This window comes from Sinohyriopsis cumingii, chromosome 10 (genome assembly GCF_028554795.1).
Source record: "Sinohyriopsis cumingii isolate HCF-2022 chromosome 10, ASM2855479v2, whole genome shotgun sequence".
Classification (NCBI taxonomy): Eukaryota; Metazoa; Mollusca; class Bivalvia; order Unionida; family Unionidae; genus Sinohyriopsis; species Sinohyriopsis cumingii.
In genome coordinates, this window is record NC_142970.1 from 109,994,649 (window position 1) to 110,018,734 (window position 24,086).

The following is a 24,086-nucleotide window of genomic DNA, read 5'->3' on the forward strand; positions in this document are numbered from 1 at the left end:
ATAATTGATAGATTTCTGAATAGTCCTTTTATCTACATAAAAAACAAAATGAACATACAGATGTAAATAAGGGTGTTGAATCTTCTCTCACCTAACATTTTGGTGGTTGTGTGGATTGAACACCATTTTTCAGCACAGATAGGTACACATGGTGGCCAATATATTTTGTGGAGGAGGAACCTGGGAAGAACCACCAATCAATGGGAAGCTACTGGCCAAGTTTGATATTCAAACTCATAGAGAGGTGGTTTGACAGCAATGGGTAAAGGCCACCCAGTGCCCCTATCTAACATTTTGAGTTGCAATGTATATTGGTCTGTAGATCTGGGTTTTTATGAAAGGATGTTGGCTGATAAGTTGTTGTTATTGTTGTTATGGGTTTAACACCATTTTTCAACAAATAATAGGCTGTACATGGCATGCCAGTATATTTGGTGGAGGAAGAACCAGAGCATACCCAGGGAAGAACCATTATTTCTTGGGAGGCTACTGGCAGTCATTCTTATATATCCACTTTTTCTCAGAGGTGGAAAACAATTGCAGATTTTCCAGAAAACTTGGAAACTATGAGTTTACCTGAGTGATATGGGATTTATTTCCAAAAGTGTGACAAAAACATCCATTCCTAAACAATTGAATATTCCCTCCAATGAAATTACCAGTGAGAGATTTTCACATTGTATATGTATATTGTAGAAAAGACATAATTTTACAGACTTTTGACTACATGGGCTGTCTCATAAACGTATGAGAGAATGAGCAGAAAAATGGATATCCTGTGTCTCAAGGTTGAACTCTTTCAAACACTGTATCAAATATGGTATGACAAATAACTGGCAAAATACACAAATAGCTGTATCAAACATTTAAAGTTATCATCCAATTCAGTGACAAGTTGTTTGAAACTGAAAGCATGTATGAATAATTATGCCCTCCCAACTCAGATATGCAGTTATAGAGACATGTCTTTGTCATCATCCCAGTATCTACACAGCACTTGGCAGTTACAGCATCCCAGCATGTACACAGAACTTGGCAGTTAAAGCATCCCAGTATGTACACAGCACTTGGCAGTTAATGCATCCCAGTATGTACACAGCACTTGGCAGTTAGAGCATCCCATTATGTACACAGCACTTGGCAGTTACAGCATCCCAGCATGTACACAGAACTTGGCAGTTAAAGTATCCCAGTATGTACACAGCACTTGGCAGTTACAGCATCCCAGCATGTACACAGAACTTGGCAGTTAAAGTATCCCAGTATGTACACAGCACTTGGCCATTACAACATACTTCCTGCTATGGGTATTTTCTTACCATTGCCATCATCAAAGAAATCTTTGGAGGAATTAACTGTGGGCAATATAAACCAACAGATTATCATTGAACATTATTTGTGATTTTAACCCACAAGCAAATGGCATTTTTGTTATTAAATCGGTTAGATATTTAAAGTCAGCACCACAAAATTGGCAGAGGTGCATATGACGTTGGATTTCCCTTTCAGCACAAGTTTGTCAGATTTTACAAATTTTACCATGAAACACTGTTAATTATTAAATTCATACACAGAGAATTCAGTTGTCAGAATTATTATTTTTTTAAATTACATGCAGTAAATACACAAAATTGCATACAAATTTCATTCTCATTTGTCAGAAAGAACCAGTTTGATATGGTTTGGGGATTTGTCAAGGTCATAAAGTTTAGACATAACCATAAGCCATATCCATTGAGTTCTTTCCCCTGACTTGGTACAAAGCACGAATGTGCTTTTGCATTTATCACATACCCCTTTTTATGCGATCTAAATATTTTTAGCTTTACTGTATGAATTAAATTCAACGTGTTCTTGGATTTACAAAAATTCAGTTCATGCATCTTTTATGCACGTACGTCAAAGAAGAAACCTAAGTAGTTCCAGTCTGGGTGAGTGACATGGAAATAGAAACTGAATAGCTGTATCATATACCAGATTAAGCATGTGATTGAAAATCTTACTAATCATTTTCCGATAGAATAAATCTCATGATAGATCTTATGAACATGAGCACATACAATAGTAATAATACTACTAATAATAGCAAGCTTGGTAGCTAAATTTGATAATTACAAATAAAAATTAAAACTGGTGCGAGAAAAAATTATCAATAAATACAGTGTGGTTTCATTATTGTTAAATTTATACTTGAGTATTGTTTTAGTGATTTTACTGTTGTTTTGAAATATAATGTAATTTAATTCTGACTGTGAGACCATTCCAGTGCACATTAATTTTCAGGATACATCTGTGGGCCCATGGTAAGACAGTCAGCATTAAGTGGCTGTCAAGAGAAGTGTATGAATGGGTGGGACCAGAAAAAAATAAAAATTTAACATTCAAGTGAAATTTGTCTGTAAGAGTTGTTGTTGTTGTTGTTGTGGGGTTTAACGCCATTTTGCAGCACATGATAGGCTATACATGGCGGCCAGTATTAATGGTGGAGGAAGAACCAGAGAAAACCCCGGAAAGAACCACTGACCCACGAGAAGCTACTGGCAAGCTTTCTCACATACCCACATTGGCTGAATCTTAGACTCGAACCGCCGCAAACAGAGGTGAGATGGCAGTGATCCGTAATGAAGAGCGCTTTAGACCACTCGGCCACTCGGGGCCCCTGTCTGTAAGAGACAACTTTTCATCTTTGCATAGGAGTTACGCTTTGAGAAAAATAAATATTGGAAATTTGGATTAAATGAAGACAAACCCGGTTTAGAAATATGCTTGTACATTGACAACTTACATTTGCATTACATTTGTGTTATGCAATCCTTGATACATGAAGTAGTTAGTGCATGCACATGAAAAATTCACAATTTTGAGTATAGGTCACATATTAGAAATTCCTGTATCAGTCACATACCGTTATAAAATATATACAGTGTATAAACACATATATAAATAAAAATGGTAGCCTTGTTTTATGTACTGTATAAGCCATTGTCAACCAACATGTGTCAGTACACGATTAACTACGATATGCATTGTCACCAGCAGAATGTGGCTGTTTTGTTGTTATATTATTTATTTGTTATATATACTTAAATTGACCCCGATTTTGGGCTGCCTCAGTGCCTGCGACAACCAGTGTAAACTTATTAATGATGCTACTCATAGAGAAATGAAAACCTCTCACCAAATTTTTTATTAATTAAGCATGTGTAAAACATTTACTTTTGTACAACACTCACAAATTTCCGAATAGAGTAATGCATATACTAAAGATTGTCCTGCAGAAAAAGAAACGTGCACAACACATAAATTTTTTCCGATCATCAGCAACAATAATATTTCATTGCTTTTATATAAGTTTGGTGACAACTTCTTTTGAAGAAGGGGTCATTGTTGTTTAAAAACATTGTAGCTGGCTTGTTTAGATGAAGGGTGCACATACTATTGAAGTTGCTGTGAAAACCAACTTCCGAGGATTAAACTGTTCCCATTTGTTAATGCAATGGCAGCAGTGGCAAAATCAAATAATTGTAGAACAAAGTAGAAGTCAGAACTGGCAGCTAATATGAAAACAATGAATTTGTTCAAGATTCTGTTTACATGTACAGTTACATTTTATCTTGATGTCAACATAAGCATGACAATTAAGGTAGTAATAATAGATAACAGGACCAGAACTCCGTACTTTCATTGACATAGGCAGCTTGTGTACATAAGTGATGTCAGTGTAAGTGTGTAGGACTGTACTGTCTATGAGACTATTGCAGTGTACTGTAGTCTTCAGGATACTGAATATGACACCATTGCAGTGTACTGTAATTTTCAGGATACTGAATATGACACCATTGCATTGTACTGTAATTTTCAGGATACTGAATATGACACCATTGCATTGTACTGTAATTTTCAGGATACTGAATATGAGACCATTGCATTGTACTGTAATTTTCAGGATACTGAATATGAGACCATTGCATTGTACTGTAATTTTCAGGATACTTCATATGAGACCATTGCAGTGTACTGTAATTTTCAGGATACTGAATATGAGACCATTGCAGTGTACTGTAATTTTCAGGATACTGCATATGAGACCATTGCAGTGTACTGTAATTTTCAGGATACTGAATATGAGACCATTGCAGTGTACTGTAATTTTCAGGATACTGAATATGAGACCATTGCAGTGTACTGTAATTTTCAGGATACTGAATATGACACAATTGCAGTGTACTGTAATCTTCAGGATACTGAAGCTGTTACATAATGGCACTGTGAGATTTTATGCTCCTTTTTAATTTTATGATTTATTGTAGATGACACAAAACCCCAGAAATATTGCCTTTTAAATTTGCAACATTCTGTCAATCCATTTTGTCACATAATCTGCTAAGTAAATATATGTACCTTATCTGCCACAACTTTTTATATGGATAGCGAGGAATTGCAGACACAGCTCTTGCTTATTTGAAAGCTTTTATTTGAGCTTTTTAAGTACAGTAATGTGTTCTGTATTAAAGAAAAATAAATTGTCTAATATTATATTATACTACATTTGTGAACTGTCTGTGTTTCATTTGTTAACCAGGTACAGTCAAGAATATTAGGTTGTATTAGATACATCTGGTCAGAAGCATTGTAATGGGGGGTGGGGGGTGGGTGGGACAGACGGGGCAGTTGCTTCAGAAACTATAGACCACATATAATTTCTATTAAGAATATAGATATGAATGACTACCCAGTGTTTAAAAAGTGTGTTGTGTTGCCGATGTGTAGATATGTATGACTACCCAGTGTTTAAAAAGTGTGTTGTGTTGCCGATGTGTAGATATGTATGACTACCCAGTGTTTAAAGAGTGTGTTGTGTTCCCGATGTGTAGATATGTATGACTACCCAGTGTTTAAAAAGTGTGTTGTGTTGCCGATGTGTAGATATGTATGACTACCCAGTGTTTAAAAAATGTGTTGTGTTGCCAATGTGTAGATATCTATGACTACCCATTGTTTAAAAAGTGTGTTGTGTTGCCGATGTGTAGATATATATGACTACCCAGTGGTTAAAAAGTGTGTTGTGTTGCCGATGTGTTGATATGTATGACTACCCAGTGTTTAAAAAGTGTGTTGTGTTGCCAATGTGTAGATATGTATGACTACCCAGTGTTTAAAGAGTGTGTTGTGTTGCAGACGTGTAAATTTGTATGACCACCCAGTGTTTAAAAAGTGTGTTGTGTTGCCGATGTGTAGATATGTATGACTACCCAATGTTTAAAAAGTGTGTTGTGTTGCCGATGTGTAGATATGTATGACTACCCAGTGTTTAAAAAGGGTGTTGTGTTGCCGATGTGTAGATATGTATGACTACCCAGTGTTTAAAAAGTGTCTTGTGTTGCAGATATGTAGATATCTGTGACTACCCAGTGTTTAAAAAGTGTGTTGTGTTGCAGATGTGTAAATTTATATGACTACCCAGTGTTTAAAAAGTGTGCTATTTCCTAGGTGCTGTGGATCTGGATGCTATACAGAATCCTGTGGAGAGGAAAGCTCTGGAGGGTATGATCAACAACTTTGGGCAGACTCCATGTAGACTGTTGAAGGTTAGTAACTATTACTGTTACAGACTCCATGTAGACTGTTGAAGGTTAGAAACTATTGCAGACTTCACGTAGACTGTTGAAGGTTAGAAACTATTACAGAGCATGTAGACTGTTGAAGGTTAGAAACTATTACAGACTTCACGTAGACTGTTTAAGGTTAGAAACTATTGTAGACTCCATGTAGACTGTTGAAGGTTAGAAACTATTACAGACTCCATGTAGACTGTAGAAGGTCAGTAACTATTACTGTTACAGACTCCATGTAGACCGTTGAAGGTTAGAAACTATTACAGACTCCATGTAGACTGTTGAAGGTTAGAAACTATTACAGACTTCACGTAGACTGTTGAAGGTTAGAAACTATTACAGACTTCATGTAGACTGTTGAAGGTTAGTAACTGTTACAGACTCCATGTAGACTGTTGAAGGTTAGAAACTATTACAGACTCCATGTAGACTGTTGAAAGTTAGTAACTGTTACAGACTCCATGTAGACTGTTGAAGGTCAGTAACTATTACAGACTTAATGTAGACTGTTGAAGGTTAGAAACTATTACAGACTCCATGTAAACTGTTGAAGGTCAGTAACTATTACAGACTCCATGTGGACTGTTCAAGGTCAGTAACTATTACAGACTCCATGTAGACTGTTGAAGGTTAGAAACTATTACAGACTCCATGTAGACTATTGAAGGTTAGAAACTATTACAGACTCCATGTAAACTGTTGAAGGCCAGTAACTATTACAGACTCAATGTAGACTGTTGAAGGTCAGTAACTATTACAGACTCCATGTAAACTGTTGAAGGTTAGTAACAATTACAGACTCCATGTAGACTGTTGAAGGTTAGTAACAATTACAGACTCCATGTAGACTGTTGAAGGTTAGAAACTATTACAGACTCCATGTAGACTGTTGAAGGTCAGTAACTCTTATAGACTCCATGTAAACTGTTGAAGGTTAGAAACTATTACAGACTCCATGTAAACTGTTGAAGGCCAGTAACTATTACAGACTCAATGTAGACTGTTGAAGGTCAGTAACTATTACAGACTCCATGTAAACTGTTGAAGGTCAGTAACTATTACAGACTCAATGTAGACTGTTGAAGGTTAGTAACTATTACAGACTCCATGTAGACTGTTGAAGGTTAGTAACTATTACAGACTCCATGTAAACTGTTGAAGGCCAGTAACTATTACAGACTCAGTGTAGACTGTTGAAGGTCAGTAACTATTACAGACTCCATGTAAACTGTTGAAGGTCAGTAACTATTACAGACTCCATGTAGACTGTTGAAGGTCAGTAAATATTACAGACTCCATGTAGACTGTTGAAGGTTAGAAACTATTACAGACTCAATGTAGACTGTTGAAGGTTAGAAACTATTACAGACTCCATGTAGACTGTTGAAGGTCAGTAACTATTACAGACTCCATGTAAACTGTTGAAGGTCAGTAAATATTACAGACTCCATGTAGACTGTTGAAGGTTAGAAACTATTACAGACTCCATGTAGACTGTTGACAGTCAGTAACTATTACAGACTCCATGTAAACTGTTGAAGGTCAGTAACTATTACAGACTCCATGTAGACTGTTGAAGGTTAGAAACTATTACAGACTCCATGTAGACTGTTGAAGGTTAGTAACAGTTACAGACTCCATGTAGACTGTTTAAGGTTAGAAACTATTACAGACTTCATGTAGACTGTTGAAGGTCAGTAACGATTACAGACTCCATGTAGACTGTTGAAGGTGAGTAACTGTTACAAACTCCATGTAGACTGTTGACAGTAAATATTACAAACTCCATGTAGACTGTTGAAGGTCAGTAACTATTACAGACTCCATGTAAACTGTTGAAGGTTAGAAACTATCATATGTTACAGATGTTTTACAGCAGTTACTTAAGACACTAGGTAGGAAAAGCATAGATGTATAGATTCTTGGATTTACATGATATTTGTACAACTCAGTCACATATCCAAGTGATTTATGGACTCATGCAAGCTTTGATCACATCAAACACCTTAGGTCTAATTTTAAGTTCAGAAAAAAGAGTAACATAAAAAAAAACACCTTAGGTCTAATGCTGAGTATCCAGATGAAGAATTCAGATGTCAGCTTTAAGTTCTAAAGTATTCTCAGCTAATTGTTACCAGAATTCATCAGCTGTTGTGGCTGGGTTCAGCTGAGCATATGACAGGAACTGTACTCAAACACATGTAAAATTCAGGAACAGCTGTTCAGATAGACACAAGTCAAATGGTATGGAGTCATATGTTTCTTTTGCATTACATTTAACATTTAATTGAACAACAGCAAATTAAAATTGAAATAATGGCATGTCTCCATAAATTCCCTCCACTGTATACCTCACCACATCAATTGAAATCCAGGGTAAATGCTACCTATCCAGGTCATTTTAGATACTGATGAAAGACCCATGCCAGACCAATATTGCATACTATGGCAATTGATTATGGCTATTTATTGTCTATGTTGTCCAAACACATATGGCAGGAAAATTCAAATGCCTTTAATCTTTGCTATGTAAGAATGACATTTTCATTCCATATAGGAGCCCCATCCTCAGAGGCTGAGTTTTGAAGAGGTTGTGACCAAAGCCATGAAAACAGATAGACGCCTAAGTGTTTTCGACTTCTTGGACCAGTTGAAGTTGTACTTTGTTGAGGTTTGTATTTTTAACCTTGTTATAGCCTTACTAACAGAGATGGGAGGGAATACAGCATCTTGCCCTTTGGTTTGTGTGTTCATTTATTTATTCATGTGTTTTTGTTTTTGTCCACTGTTCATTACACCATCAAAATCTTGGATTCGGTATGGTCGACACAGTGTTTATCATATAAATCTTGGATTCAGTATGGTCAACACATTCAGTATGGTCAACGCAGTGTCTATCACATAAATCATGGATTCAGTATGGTCAACACTGTGTTTATCATATAAATCTTGGATTCAGTATGGTCGACACTGTGTTTATCATATAAATCTTGGATTCAATATGGTCGACACTGTGTTTATCATATAAATCTTGGATTTGGTATGGTCGACACTGTGTTTATCATATAAATCTCGGATTCATTATGGCCAACACAGTGTTTATCATATAAATCTTGGATTCAGTATGGTCGACTCTGTGTTTATCATATAAATCTTGGATTCAGTATGGTCGACACTGTGGTTATCATATAAATCTTGGATTTGGTATGGTCGACACAGTGTTTATCATATAAATCTTGGATTCAGTATGGTCGACAAAGTGTTTATCATATAAATCTTGGATTTGGTATGGTCGACACTGTGTTTATCATATAAAACTTGGATTCAGTATGGTCGACACAGTGTTTTTCATATAAATCTTGGATTCAGTATGGTCGACACAGTGTTTATCATATAAAACTTGGATTCAGTATGGTCGACACAGTGTTTTTCATATAAATCTTGGATTCAGTTTGGTCGACACAGTGTTTTTCATATAAATCTTGGATTTGGTATGGTCGACACTGTGTTTATCATATAAATCTTGGATTCAGTATGGTCGACACTGTGTTTATCATATAAATCTTGGATTTGGTATGGTCGACACAGTGTTTATCATATAAATCTTGGATTCAGTATGGTCGACAAAGTGTTTATCATATAAATCTTGGATTTGGTATGGTCGACACTGTGTTTATCATATAAAACTTGGATTCAGTATGGTTGACACAGTGTTTTTCATATAAATCTTGGATTCAGTTTGGTCGACACAGTGTTTTTCATATAAATCTTGGATTCAGTATGGTCGACACTGTGTTTATCATATAAATCTTGGATTCAGTATGGTCGACACAGTGTTTTTCATATAAATCTTGGATTCAGTATGGTCGACACAGTGTTTATCATATAAATCTTGGATTCAGTATGGTCGACACAGTGTTTATCATATAAATCTCTGATTCAGTATGGTCGACACAGTGTTTATCATATAAATCTTGGATTCAGAATGGTCAACACAGTGTTTATGATATAAATCTTGGATTTGGTATGGTCGACACAGTGTTTATCCTATAAATCTTGGATTCAGTATGGTCGACACTGTGTTTATCATATAAATCTTGGATTCAGTATGGTCGACACAGTGTTTATCATATAAATCTTGGATTTGGTATGGTCGACACAGTGTTTATCCTATAAATCTCGGATTCTGTGTGGTCAACACTGTGTTTATCATATAAATCTTGGATTCAGTATGGTCGACACTGTGTTTATCATATAAATCTTGGATTTGGTATGGTCGACACTGTTTATCATATAAATCTTGGATTTGGTATGATCGACACTGTGTTTATCATATAAATCTTGGATTCAGAATGGTCGACACATTGTTTATCATATAAATCTTGGATTCAGTATGGTTGACACAGTGTTTATCACATAAATCTTGGATTCAGTATGGTCAACACTGTGTTTATCATATAAGTCTCGAATTCGGTATGGTCAACACAGTGTTTTTCATATAAATCTTGGATTCAGTATGGTCAACACAGTGTTTATCAAATAAATCTTGGATTCAGTATGGTCGACACAGTGTTTATCATACAAATCTCGGATTCAGTATGGTCAACACAGTGTTTTTCATATAAATCTTGGATTCAATATGGTCGACACAGTGTTTACATATAAATCTCAGATTCAGAATGGTCAACACAGTGTTTATCACATAAATCTTGGATTTGGTATGGTCGACACAGTGTTTATCATATAAATCTTGGATTCAGTATGGTCAACACAGTGTTTTTCATATAAATCTTGGATTCTGTATGGTCAACACAGTATTTGTCACATAAATCTTGATATGACAGCTCTTTCTGAACATATCATTGTATTAAGCACTGAGGTTTTCACAAAAGCCCTTTGTGTCATGTGTAGTTTGTGATATATTAAAATGATGTTGATCTGTCAAAATGTCTCCCATGTTAGTGATCTTTAAATTCTTATGGCTGCTTCTCCAGAATGGATGGTTGTATCGGCATGGTGTTTTTACTAAAGCACTATAACAGCATGTAACAAGTCGAGAATGAAAATGGTGATGATCTGACCTTCACCATGGCAACCCAAGTGACAATCGAAAAATCTTGTAGTCACTAGTCCACTTGCAAGAATGGTGTCTTACGTTTATCGATATTGTTTGTAACTCCTGATACATGGTTTTATCTAATTTTTGTAATTTTGTATCTTTAGTTAGATTTTGCCTATGTGACTTAGGTCAGTTTTATAAATATTAAGAGTGTAAAATTACATAGGATCTATAAATAGATGCTTATGTATGTGCATAAAATTACAAATGACAATCTTAATAATAAGACTTGATGATGACTTTTGAGTTAATTTCTCTTTGGCTGGTGGGGGTTTTAATGGTTCTAGAAGAATTAAGTTATTTCCCATTGGTTGGGCTAGGTCACATGAATGGGCATTTTTGAAATAATTTGAGTAGTATGATCTGTCAAGTGTGGTATGTTGTGATATCTAGTCATAATAGTAGGTGTATTTAAGAAGAGAATTGAGCAGATTTTCAGTTATTGTTATTTCTTTTGTTCATGTCAGCAGCTGTTGTTCTTTGATATTATTCGAGAGGGAAAATATTTGTTTGGACTTATCGCTGGAAGTAGAAAGTGCTCATTATTTGGACTATAATATTATTCTGAAACTATGTTGAATTATTCAGAAGAGTTCTGTACAACACCATCTTGACAGCGTCACAATTCTTAGCAAAGATCTCTGGTCTTAAATTATACAGAACTTTTCATTATTTTGGACTGTCATAGAAATTTATCAAGATTATTTTGGATTCACTTCATAATACTGTAAGTCTCCATCACATTTTCATTTAAAAGTTAGATGATTAAATTATTTGTTAAGTTTTACAAAACTTGTTTTTGCTTCTTTCTGTTATCCTGTTGATGACCACAGGGTGTTTCTAAAACACTCTTGCAGTGTGTAATTGGTCCTTAAAACATGACCTTGCTATTTTGAAAATTGTTTGAAAGCTGACCTGCCTAGGGTTCATGTCAGAGGTCACCATATGCCATTTTTGTATTATGATCAGAAGGTCTTGTAGATATACAAATGAATTTTAACCAGACTTTGTATTTGTTGCTTTTCAGTAACCAAGTTGATAGTCAGAGTCTGACCTTGTTTTCAAAGTCAGAGGTCTTGACTTGTTTTTTTGTTTTTTATCTGTCATGGCTTGTGAACATAATAACGCTTGTCAATTATAAATAAGCAGTACTTTATCGAGGATGGTTAACTTTACTAAAGATTTGGTATGGGATTTATTGTAGATGAGATCTTGATTTCCAGCATTCCATGTCATCAGTTGGAGATGTTATGGCCATTAAATATCCATCTTCACCCATCTTTGATTTCCCAACACAGTTTCAACTCTTTACAATTCTTCTTGGTAAATTGTTGTGAGAGGGGCCTTTTTCAATGCACCCTTTGAATTAGCTCTAGTTTGTCAAATTACCTCTGTTTGTCAGTATCTTCAAAGGTGACTCCCAAGAAACTCATTACAAAAAAATAATTTTGCATAGACAGTGCAAGAGAGGAGACATTCATATGTTAACAGTAATAAACATTTTTATGTACTTAATGCAGGTCTCTACAGAAAAGGATCCATTAGTTTATGTGTCAGTTCCACGGAACCAAGCTCGATCAATCATACAACATGGGATGTCAGATACCATGGTAAGTCAAGAGAGGAAAAAAAAGCCATATGTTTGCTTGTTAGAAAGTTTTAGCATGACCAAGGGCAGGAAACTAACTTTAGTATTAGCAGGTTCTGAGTTCAAGTCTAGTGTTTGCCATTAATTTTGGACCCATATAAAAGGCATTTGACTAGTTGACCCAGCCATAAATGTGTACTATAATTATTTTAGTATTATGTGCAGTCTGGATGGTAAGATTGACATTCCCAAAACATAGAAGCACTTTTAATATTTAAGAAAATCTTGTTAAGTGATAATTCCAGCCTCTTTGCTGCTAATTTACAATGTGCCTCACTCCAGCTTATGATAAGATATATATGGTAGTAAGTAGCATCTCACTGATGAGGAATTTTGTCTTCTGATTTACTTCATGCAACGGAAAGACAATAAAAACAAAGATAAAGCCCAAAATGCTTACAGTCTTTAGAATGCAAGGTCCCATTTTTTTTATATAAACCTTTTTAAAAGGTAATTACCTTCTCAGCAGAAATATCATAATGGAACACATCCCAGGGCAAACTGGCTGCTTTCATTTTCTCATCCACACATATGGAAGGGTGTGTAAGACCTATTCTACATTCCTGAGTGAAAATTGGAATAAACTTTAGCCTGTGATAGTTGGGAACAGTTTTGAAGCCTTATCTAGGAGTGTGGTTGGTAGAGCATCCTGAAACTATAGTGATGAAATTTTCAATTAAGGCATAAGAATAGTAACTGTCTGTTAATTATTGAGAATGTAGCATTCAGGTCACATGATTATAAATGGGTCAAGAACACGTTTAGACATGCACCACTTTTTTTCAACATGTATGAACACAAATTGAGCCATATTGAGGACATTATAAACATTGCACAAGATTTTCACTGCAACTTTAAATCTTGATTGGCATTTTACTTCATCCAAAGGACCAAAAGTTATTACTCGGAAAGTGATAATGATAAATATCTCTGCTTGTTCTATTTTCTTCACTAGGAAGACTTAAGTCTATCCAAGCCATATGGCATTGTGTCCATTCACTTTTACCAAATATAGTCTGTGTTACAATTAAAAGGGACAAACATTATGGTCTTGATAAAATTGGCAACAATGTAAAGATCCAGATGCCCTGCAGATACATTTTGTATGACAAGGGAGGCAAGACAAATCAAATTTAGGTAAATGATTATGCCAAGTAGTAGTTACCTCCCTTGGTTGTTTCTCTGCATTATGAATCACTTGGAGAAAATGCCTTTAATGGAAATCACAACATTAATTTCTCCAGCAATGTTTCAGATGTTAATATAAAAAAAGAAAATTTAGAAAAATATTATAAGCATTATTTTACAGCAGTGTGACTGGAGAGGTATTCTTCTATTTGATTGTATTGAAATTAATATTGCTTGAACCCTCCAAATCATCCTATTCTCAATTTGATTTCAGGTTACAATAACAGAAATGGGGATTATAGGTACACATGGCTGGCTACCCTACGACAAGAACATTTCCAACTATTTCACATTTGATAAGGACCCTTCAACTGCCAACCCCAAGTAAGAATCAGTTCAGTCTGTATTCGCATATGGTGGGTATTTTCCCGTCATGTATTTATAATTACTCTACTTATTAATGTCAAGTATTGTACTTTCATGGACATAAATTTGTGTGATTTTATATATAAAAAAACAGAATTTTGATCACTACTTGAATTTGTGGATTTGGAAAGGTATCCTATCACTTCAGCAGCAGAATCATTGTTCATTTCATTAATAAAAATTTGTGGTTGTATCTACCACAAATTTGTTAATTCATAGCACAGTTTGTACTTTGATTATATTTATCTATTATAACTGAATCTTCATTTTCTTTAAAGTGTGAGGACTGTAGATAAAGATGTCTTCTACTTATATAACTGTGTTCTTATTATTTTACAATCATGTTTATCACATATAGGTACTCTGTACATAAAGTGTGTACAATTTATTATTTTTGAAACATTATCACATTAACTTTCTATGAATTAGATTGGTCTAATTAGGTCCATGATATCCATGTACAATTTTCTCATTAATGATTGGCTTTGACTGTGAGGATTTTTTTGCATCCTACCTGTCCTGGAACCACTTTATTTTACTGTTACTATCAACAGTATGGCAGATGTCATTCAAATTTTAGCCATTTGGACATTATGAAAAATTGGAAACTGTAACAAAAACCCATTTGTAGTTACACATGCTGGAATTTAGCCCATTTACCTCACATAGAATGTTCTGTATGCCAAACTTATACTAGAAAATGAATAAACCTGCTTTGCTTAGTTAAACAGAAAAAGTAAATAGACTAAAAAAATCCATCACTATGTCCAAGATAAGAGACCGTTGTAATGCAAATGGTCCCATTTACCCTGCAGTTGACATGTGGTATGGCTCCTGAAACTCGGCCCAGGACATGCATAATTTATATGTCAGCCTATAGGAGTAAATAAAGTCAAATCTCTTATGAGAAGAATGTTGACAAATGCTGGTTTCCCAGTCGACAGAAATCTATCTATCCACAGCATTCTTCCAAATAAAAAATACAAATATCTGGTCCCATTAAATTTGGGAATCACTAGAGCCATTTGAATGCGAATCAGCACAGCCAAATAAGTTATCCTCAATACTCAGCAATGCCTCAGAAGGATATTTAGTACAATTTCAGCATCTATTAGTCATCCCTTCTCACAAATATCCAACAATTGATATACTGTTTATTTGGCTGTATCCAGTACTGCATCTGTGGTGAATACCCATGGTGGAATTGATACCCATTTCAGTGGAAATATTGTCAACACTCATCAAAATTTCTGATGCACAAGAAGTGCAGGATGTGAGACAGAATTAAATAAAATGACATAACTCATTATGTTCTTCTTTCTGTCTAGACCATTTCCACTAGAATACAATCCATGTGATAAACAAAATCTCAAATGGGTAATGATTTAATGTTGAATTTATTAAACTCATTGAATAATTGCCAGCTTTTGTTTGTCAGGATTCACAAAATAAAGAATCATTCATCTCATTGAATAAATTGAATATTAAATCATTACCTATTTGAAATTGTCTTTATATGTTTCTTAAATACTCAGAAATTTGCAGGTTGAAATAACAATTACACAACTAAATAAGAAACAAATACCATTTATAAATGAACTTATATGAACAAGAAATATTTATAAAATACACAAATTCTGAAAGATGTACATTCCATGCTGATTCAAGTATTGAAATGATCTTTTTAAGAACTATATTTGATGGTGGAAATTTTATAATGAAACATACACCTCTTCCTGTTGTATTGAGTTAGTTTAAAGCACAATAAGCACAATTGTTCATTTGGTGTAATAACTATACATTGTAATTATATGCTCACATATAGTGTAATAACTATGCATTGCAATTATATGCTCACATATAGTGTAATAACTATGCATTGTAATTATATGCTCACATATAGTGTAATAACTATGCATTATAATTATATGCCCACATATAGTGTAATAACTATGCATTGTAATTGTATGCCCACATATAGTGTAATAACTATGCATTATAATTGTATGCCCACATATAGTGTAATAACTATGCATTATAATTATATGCCCACATTTAGTGCAATAACTATGCATTGTAATTATATGCCCACATTTAGTGCAATAACTATGCATTGTAATTATATGCCCACATATAGTGTAATAACTATGCATTGTAATTATATGCCCACATATAGTGTAATAACTATGCATTGTAATTATATGCCCACATATAGTGTAATTATGCATTGTAATTATATGCCAGCATACTGTGTAGTATATGTTAATTAAGTACCCAGAAATTTCCACTTTTAGGAGCAAGAAGAAACTGAGTTGCCCATTTGCCCCAGGCTTGAAAATTGATCCAAAATTGTTTGTGGTATCCCATGATGCCAAGCTCCTATTTAGTGCAGGACACTGGGATAACAGTGTTCAGGTGTTCCATCTAGGCAGGGGCAAAAAAGTTAACCACATAGTCAGGCATATTGGTAAGTAAATTAATATCAACAGTTCTTAAGTGGAATACACAACTATCTTCTCTGTGAATGGTTCTCTGATTAACCTGCCTTTGTGTTGCTTTCTAAAACATTGTCACAAAATCTTAACCTTGGTGATATTTTTCATCAACAGGGTATCTCCTTTTACCACTGTCTCATTATTTACTAATGCATCTCCATTTACTACTGTCTCGTTATTTACTAATGCATCTCAATTTACCACTATTTACTAATGCATCTGTATTTACCAGTGTCTCATTATTTACTAGTGATCTGTATTTGCCACTGTCTCTGTATGTTTCTTCATTTTCCAGTTTCTCCCTATATTCACATGTCTCTCCATTCATCTGTGTGTCTATTTTTATATGTCAGTCTGTATTTACCAATATCTGCATTTACCAGTCTTTCTCTGTTTACCACAGTCTATTTATCTGTTTACTGTCTCTCTGTTTGCCATGTCTCTTCACTTATTTACCAATTTACCAATTCCTCTTTCTGTGTTCATATGTATGTTAAGGGCTGTCTCCCTATACATACCTATATATATCTTTATGCATGTGTATGTTAAGGACTGTCTCCCTATACATACCTATATATATATATCTTTATGCATGTGTATGTTAAGGACTGTCTCCCTATGCATACCTATATATATCTTTATGCATGTGTATGTTAAGGACTGTCTCCCTATGCATACCTATATATATCTTTATGCATGTGTATGTTAAGGACTGTCTCCCTATGCATACCTATATATATCTTTATGCATGTGTATGTTAAGGACTGTCTCCCTATGCATACCTGTATATATCTTTATGCATGTATATGTTAAGGACTGTCTCCCTATGCATACCTATATATATCTTTATGTATGTTTATCATTGCCTCTCTATGTATCTATGTACTCATGTAGATGTGAAGAAGACACCAAAGCTATATCATCTAGGTTTGTTTTAGTTGCCATATAGATTGTATTATCAAAACAAGAGGCTGCCATTAGAAAAATCAAAAAACCCATTAATGACTCCTTACAAAGGAAATGGACCAAATTTGGCTAAAGGCATATTGGCATAAAGGGTTTTCAGATTTAGTCAGCTGATGCCGATGTGCCATTGAATATGACTACTATTGCAAAAAATATAATGAAACCTTAAAATGACTTCTTCACAAATACAGCTGAATTTAATTTTACCAAACTGACAGAAAGCTTCCGGTGTTTTCAGTTTTATGTCATTGATGCCGATCTGTCATCAGATATGGCCATTGTTACAAAAAATAGTAGAACATTTAATTGATATCTTTAAAAAAATATCTGCTTGGCAGAAATTGACCAAATTTGACTCGAAGTATTCTGGCACTAACAGCTTTAATTTTTTTCTAGAATTTATGCTGATTCACTATCAGATATGGCTGCCATTTCTAATGGAAATTGTTTTTGAAAAGAATTCTGCTGAAAACTGCTCAAATGGATTTAGAAAAGGGTGCAGGAAGCATTCTGGCTTGAAGAGCATTTAATTGTGTACAAAAGATGCCCAGTCTCCCATCCAGTGAACCTGCCATTGCTAACATTAGAACAACCTTGAATGACTTTTTCTAAAACAAGCTACTTAATAGACCGATCAGATTTGACAGAAATTTCCTAACCAGAACTATTTCATATTTATATAAATGATGCTCCTCTGCCATTTAATTTAGCTGCCATTACTTAGAGTAGAAGAAAATTTACACAACTGTATCAAACAAAGAACCACTCAACAAACAAATTAAAATGCAAAGTTACCAGACATACGAACCTTTCAAAATTGAACATATTATTTTGGTGTGCTATAAATATGGATAAAGATACAAAACTATGGAAACCTTGAAACAGTTGTTTCCGTAACAAATGTAGTCAACAGCATGAAAAGAAATTTCCACAGAAAGCTTTTTACTGACCCAGATTTCTTTGCCATTGCTCATTCATTTGTCAGATATCCCTTGGACAGAGGGATTGTTATCACATTCCACTATTTGTCAGCTACCACATACTTTCATGCCTGGTCAGAATTCTGACTTATCTGGTCAGCATTGTCTTATTTGGCCTTACAAGTTCCTTACAGTTGTTGCTTTTTTTTTCTTCAGTTTTGATCATTAGTTAGGAGTTTCCTCATCACAAGGATGTTTGCTCCATCTGTTTTCTTTCAGACTGTATCCCTATATTTTACTGTGTCAGCCATAGCCTGTATCTCACTTGAGACTGTATCCCTATCTTTTACTGTGTCAACCATAGCCTGTATCTCACTTGAGACTGTATCTCTATATTTTACTGTGTCAACCATAGCCTGTATCTCACTTGAGACTGTATCCCTATATTTTACTGTGTCAACCATAGCCTGTATCTCACTTGAGACTGTATCTCTATCTTTTACTGTGTCAACCATAGCCTGTATCTCACTTGAGACTGTATCCCTATATTTTACTGTGTCAACCATAGCCTGTATCTCACTTGAGACTGTATCCCTATATTTTACTGTGTCAACCATAGCCTGTATCTCACTTGAGACTGTATCCCTATATTTTACTGTGTCAACCATAGCCTGTATCTCACTTGAGACTCAGAGCTTCTGCACATATATTAGAAAACCACATCCAGGGCCTGATATGGGATAAAGGGATGTAATTCCCACTGTTTTCACCTATTCTCATAAAACATTATGATTGGTTAATGTATTTAAAAAAGAAACCAATTTTAGGAGTAGATAATACTTAGTTGATAGTTTTTCCCTCCCAAGCCTTCCCTGCAGTTACATTCTAAGAAGAGCATACACTTTCACACCAGTAATAACTGATGAACAATGGCATTTTGTACCAATTCTTCTATTGACAGGGAGCCCACACAGGTTTCTGTCTCAGAAAGTTGATAATATTCTAGCCCTTTTATTATTAAAACAAGTCAGAAGAAAAGATGAGTGTATGTTTTTGCTTGGGAGGGCTATGGTTTTTTAAAGACCGTGAATGGTATAATGTAAGATTGGGTTGACATGTTTTACTCAAAAACTTTGGTTTCTCTGAGTGTATATGCTGTTGGATATAATAAAATCTTGCCTAGAATAATTGGAAGTGTTGAGACTGGAAACAATCAGTAAATTCATGGATGCATGCATAATGGTTGTAAGGATAAAGAGGTATGAAATTATAAGTATACATTAATGTGTGCATAAAAATAAAATCATTGGAAAGATTATTCAAAATTCAGATAAAACCATATATTCTGTTAATAAAATTGTCAAAAATAGATGTTCACTTAATCAGTTCTCTTCAAGAGTGTCTTAGTTGGGATGATTTTCTAATCCTTGGATGGTTTCAGATATCAGACGTTTTTGGATGTTTATTGCAACCCTTTTGTTTGGGGAAATTTGTACATAATCAATTTGTATGAGATTATTTAAGAATTAAAATAATTTTAATAGCTTTAAGACATTAAAATATTTGTTTGATAACTTCAAAACACTTTGAGTTCACAGGCTTTGTCTTCGGGTTTGTAATCTTCCCTAGTATTCTGCTCCAAATCTTTGTGTCGTATGTTGCATATGATATGTATATGATTTGAGGTAAATTGTTACTATGCGACTTTGCCGAAAACTCATTAGTGTATTTCTCCTTGAAATTCCAGATATTGTGACATGTCTCTCCCTGGATTACTGTGGCAGTCACCTGATCACAGGCTCCAGAGATACCACCTGTATGATCTGGCAAGTACAACAACAGGTGAGACATTGTTCTTAAAGTATGTATGCATTGACTTTGATATCTGTAAAGCTACATTTTCACTTGAATGGTTCATTGTTGTTGTTGTTGTTGTTGTTGTTATAGGGTTTAATGCCATTTTTCAGCACAAGATAGGCTATACATGGCGGCCAGTATTAATGGTGGAGGAAGAACACGGGAAAACCACAGAAAGAACCACTGACTCATGAGAAGCTGCCGGCAAGCTTTCTCACTTATCCACATTGGCCGAGCTTGAGACTCAAACCCACGCAGACAGAGGTGACATGGCAGTGATCTGTGATGGATAGCACTTTAGACCACTCGGCCACTTGGGGCCCCACTTGAATGGTTCGATGTAGTTATGTATTTTAATCCATATTAACAACAAAAGAAAAAATGTACAACATATTTATTTCTTCAAAGGACTTATTTTTGTAGTTTTTGTTATTGTCAAGATAACTTACATACACTATTTCTTGCTCTGATATGGTGGCACCAGTATTTCCAGCAGCAAAAATGGAAAGGAATTTACTTGAATTCAGACCTTCCCTATCTTCTTCTCTGAAATCTTCAAATGAAATGTTGCATGGCACTGGCACAAATCAAGAAGCATTCAACATAATTTGATTCAGTTTTCTATGGACATTGTCTCATATCCCTAGATATGCCTTTTATGGGTTTTGTCTCATCTATCCATTTTTAACACAATTATGATCCTTGAGAACACACTGTTGGTAACTTGCACAACTCAAGGTCAATTCAACATATTCTGGTGCAGTTAGGTATGAACATTGCCTCATGTGCCATTTCTGGGATTGACTCTTCTACTCAGTTTTAGATATTGTTATGGACAGTTGACATCATATATTCACTTGGCATGTTGCTTGTAACTGACACAGGTCAAGAACTATTGAAAACATTTTGATGCAATTTGGCAATAACATTGTCTTGTAGACCCTGATGTGTCTTTTATGGGTTTAGTCTTTTCTACTTTAATTTGGAGAGAGTTCACCTGGTTTCAAGTAAATTATTGTCTTCACATGGGAACTTGGAATGTTGCTTACAGTTAGCCTAGCTACTCCATTCTGGACAAAGTTCTTGCTATTGTCTTCTCTGCTCCGTTATATACAAGGCTATGACCATTATTGTGCCTACTCCATTTTTTACAAAGATATGAACATTGTCTTCTCTAGTCCATTGTGTACAAAGTTTAGGACATTGTCTTTCTTATTCCATTATGTTCAAAGTTCTGGTCATTGTCTTCTCTACTCCATTATGTACAAAGTCCTGGCTGTTGTCTTGTCTATTCCATTTTGTACAGAGCTATGGTTATTGTCCTCTTTACTCCATTTTGGACAAAGTTCTGGCTCTTTTCTCTACTCCATTTTGTACCAGGTCTTCTCTACTGTATTTCATACAAAGTTATGGCCATTGTCTAATGTACTCCAATTTGTACAAGGTTATGATGATTGCTGATCAGTTTTATACCTTAAAATGGTATGTTACTTGTATCATTGAGACATTGAAGGAGTTGAATTTGAAGCATTGCTCGTCATCACTTACAGGAGCTGTGGTTCCTGAATGCCATCTTCTAACCTTACTTTCCCAAGACAAGTTCCTCATTTTAAGGCCCTAAGGAATAACATATAGTGAGTGAGGCAGTTTTTGATGCACTCAGAATAGCTCCAGCTTTTTATTCAAGATATTTCTTTTGTTTGCAATTATTGCAAGCTGAAGTAATGAATTAAAGATCAGTGCCAAATAAATGATAGTTTCTGGATATTTTTAGGAACCTTCACAATTCATCCCAGTATTTTCCTCACATTAACTGCAGATTTTATTCCTGAACTTTGGACAAAAGGTCTCTCTGCAAATCTGTATGGTCTTTTCCTGCTTCATTCAGAAATCCGTCAATAGATGATTGGTTTCTGGTCCTATTTTTACTACAATTTGTATGGTCAATAGCTTTAATCAAAAATCCATCACTATATATTGGGGTTTTTGTCCTGTTTATACTAAAACTCTTTGTATACCTATGAAATTTGTATGAAATTCATCTGTTGAGGGTGGAATAAAACATGCACTAGTCTGCTCTTTGATGTGTAACCAGTTATTTTTACTTTTGTCAGTACCAATCTAATGACCATTGAAAGCGCATCATATCCAGACCAATTTTACACAGTATATTAAATAGTTTTGTCTTATTCAAGTCTATTATATAGTTGTGTAGTTGTGATTGATATGATTCATTTGTTTTTTTACCAGAATGGGATTAACCAGAATCTGTGTAGTAAACCTGTACAGACTTTATATGGCCATGATGCAGAGGTTACTGCTGTCCACATCTCCATAGAACTTGATATGGCTGTGTCAGCAGCTAAGGTGAGTATTTGCTAAGTCTGCCTTAGAGTTGGGTCAATATGTCAGTGTAGTTTGCATTGTCTTATTACACAGGTAAAGACTACTCAGTTCTCACACAAGGCATTGTGCTTCTGTATTTCTTCCGTCTGAAATATGTAAGAGATGGCTTCATTATAAAAAGATACTTAGGGCTGTTCCACTTGCATGTACATGGTACACATGAAAGGCAGTTTTCTAAACATACAAGTCAGGTTAATTTCACTGTACAGAGTTCATATTGAAATGAATAGAAAATTCTAAATTGCATCTATGGGTTAGTATCCCACATTAAAAGTCCCTTCCCTGGGTCCCAGGTAGGTTTTGCTGGAACAGCCCTTACTACACTTCAAGCTGATAGTAAACTATTTCATGTTTGTAATTATTTACTTCAATACAAGCTAATTGTAAATTATTTCATGTTTGTAATTACATGTATTTACCGTATATACTCACGTATAAGCCAAAAAGTTTAGGATAAAAATAAGGCCTGGAAGAAGGGGGGTCGCTTATCTGCAGGCCAAGGTCCAAGTCTGAAATTTTTAATGCTTTTTTCCCTCGATTTCCAGTATTTATTGTTTCTGTCGATCGCTGAAGATGAGATCACATGCCTAATGATGCCACATGGCTCATAAGATTTGTGCTGTCGTGAAGTGAAACAAATATTTTTTTCTAACTTAAGTGGTAGGATAATGAAGGAAAAACATGTTTTAACGTACTTGGCGTCTATTTGACAGATGTCCATCCACCAGAAAATGCAGCCGTATGTGTTATTTGAGCCACGGTGGTATGTGTATTTTCCAAAAGAACTGCCATATTAGTAATCTCCAGTCAAGTATTTAACCCTCAGCTAATCAGTAATCATTAAACTCTACGGTATCGTACAAATGCTCGCTAGCTTATTTCAGTGTAAATATGAAAAGAATCTACGTAAAAAAATAAAAGACTTATGATACTGAAGGTATATATGACAAACATTTTGATTGAGAGTAGAAATACATGTATGATAGTCTTAAAGGAACAGTAGTGAGAGGCTCCATAGGGGTTTGTTGCACGCACGCTTAGGAAGGGTAAATAACGGGGAATATACGAGTCAGCGTGAATAATTGTAAAACAATATAATTTGTGGGATTTCTTTGACAGGTGTTTTAGAAGTAATCAGCAGCCACAGTTTATATACTGCTGTTGTTTAGTTCTTTGTAAAGCAAAGTGGTTTGTTAGCGGTAGAGTGTTGTACAATAGCTACCATATGCTTAATCTGTGGTAAATGCCTCGGGGATAATAGGTTTGTTTTGTTGCACAATGCCAATGACTTTACTAATACATGCCGACTCTCAGATGTATTGTTTAATGAGATATGGTAGTGGACATGGTTTCTGCTCAAAGTTATAAACTGTCACAATACTTGAATAATGTCCACGCTGAAACCAATCATATTTTGATCAATTGAATCACACTATCGGATGACCATGATGACAATGACAACGTATATGATGAAAGCACGCCCGTAACAGAAGCCGAGTTTTGTGA

General features: G+C 34.9%; 1 protein-coding gene across 1 annotated transcript in view; it reads left to right on the forward strand.

Moving 5' to 3' along the window:
- The window catches only part of LOC149791007 (neurobeachin-like protein 1), a 225,434-nt gene that overhangs the window by 185,414 nt on the left and 15,934 nt on the right, over window positions 1–24,086 (forward strand). The window contains exons 49-55 of the mRNA XM_089972877.1: window positions 5,491–5,588; window positions 8,173–8,286; window positions 12,255–12,344; window positions 13,785–13,894; window positions 16,231–16,403; window positions 20,065–20,159; window positions 22,425–22,541. Coding sequence (XP_089829003.1) covers window positions 5,491–5,588; window positions 8,173–8,286; window positions 12,255–12,344; window positions 13,785–13,894; window positions 16,231–16,403; window positions 20,065–20,159; window positions 22,425–22,541 — 797 coding nt within the window. The remainder of the gene's footprint in view (window positions 1–5,490; window positions 5,589–8,172; window positions 8,287–12,254; window positions 12,345–13,784; window positions 13,895–16,230; window positions 16,404–20,064; window positions 20,160–22,424; window positions 22,542–24,086) is intronic.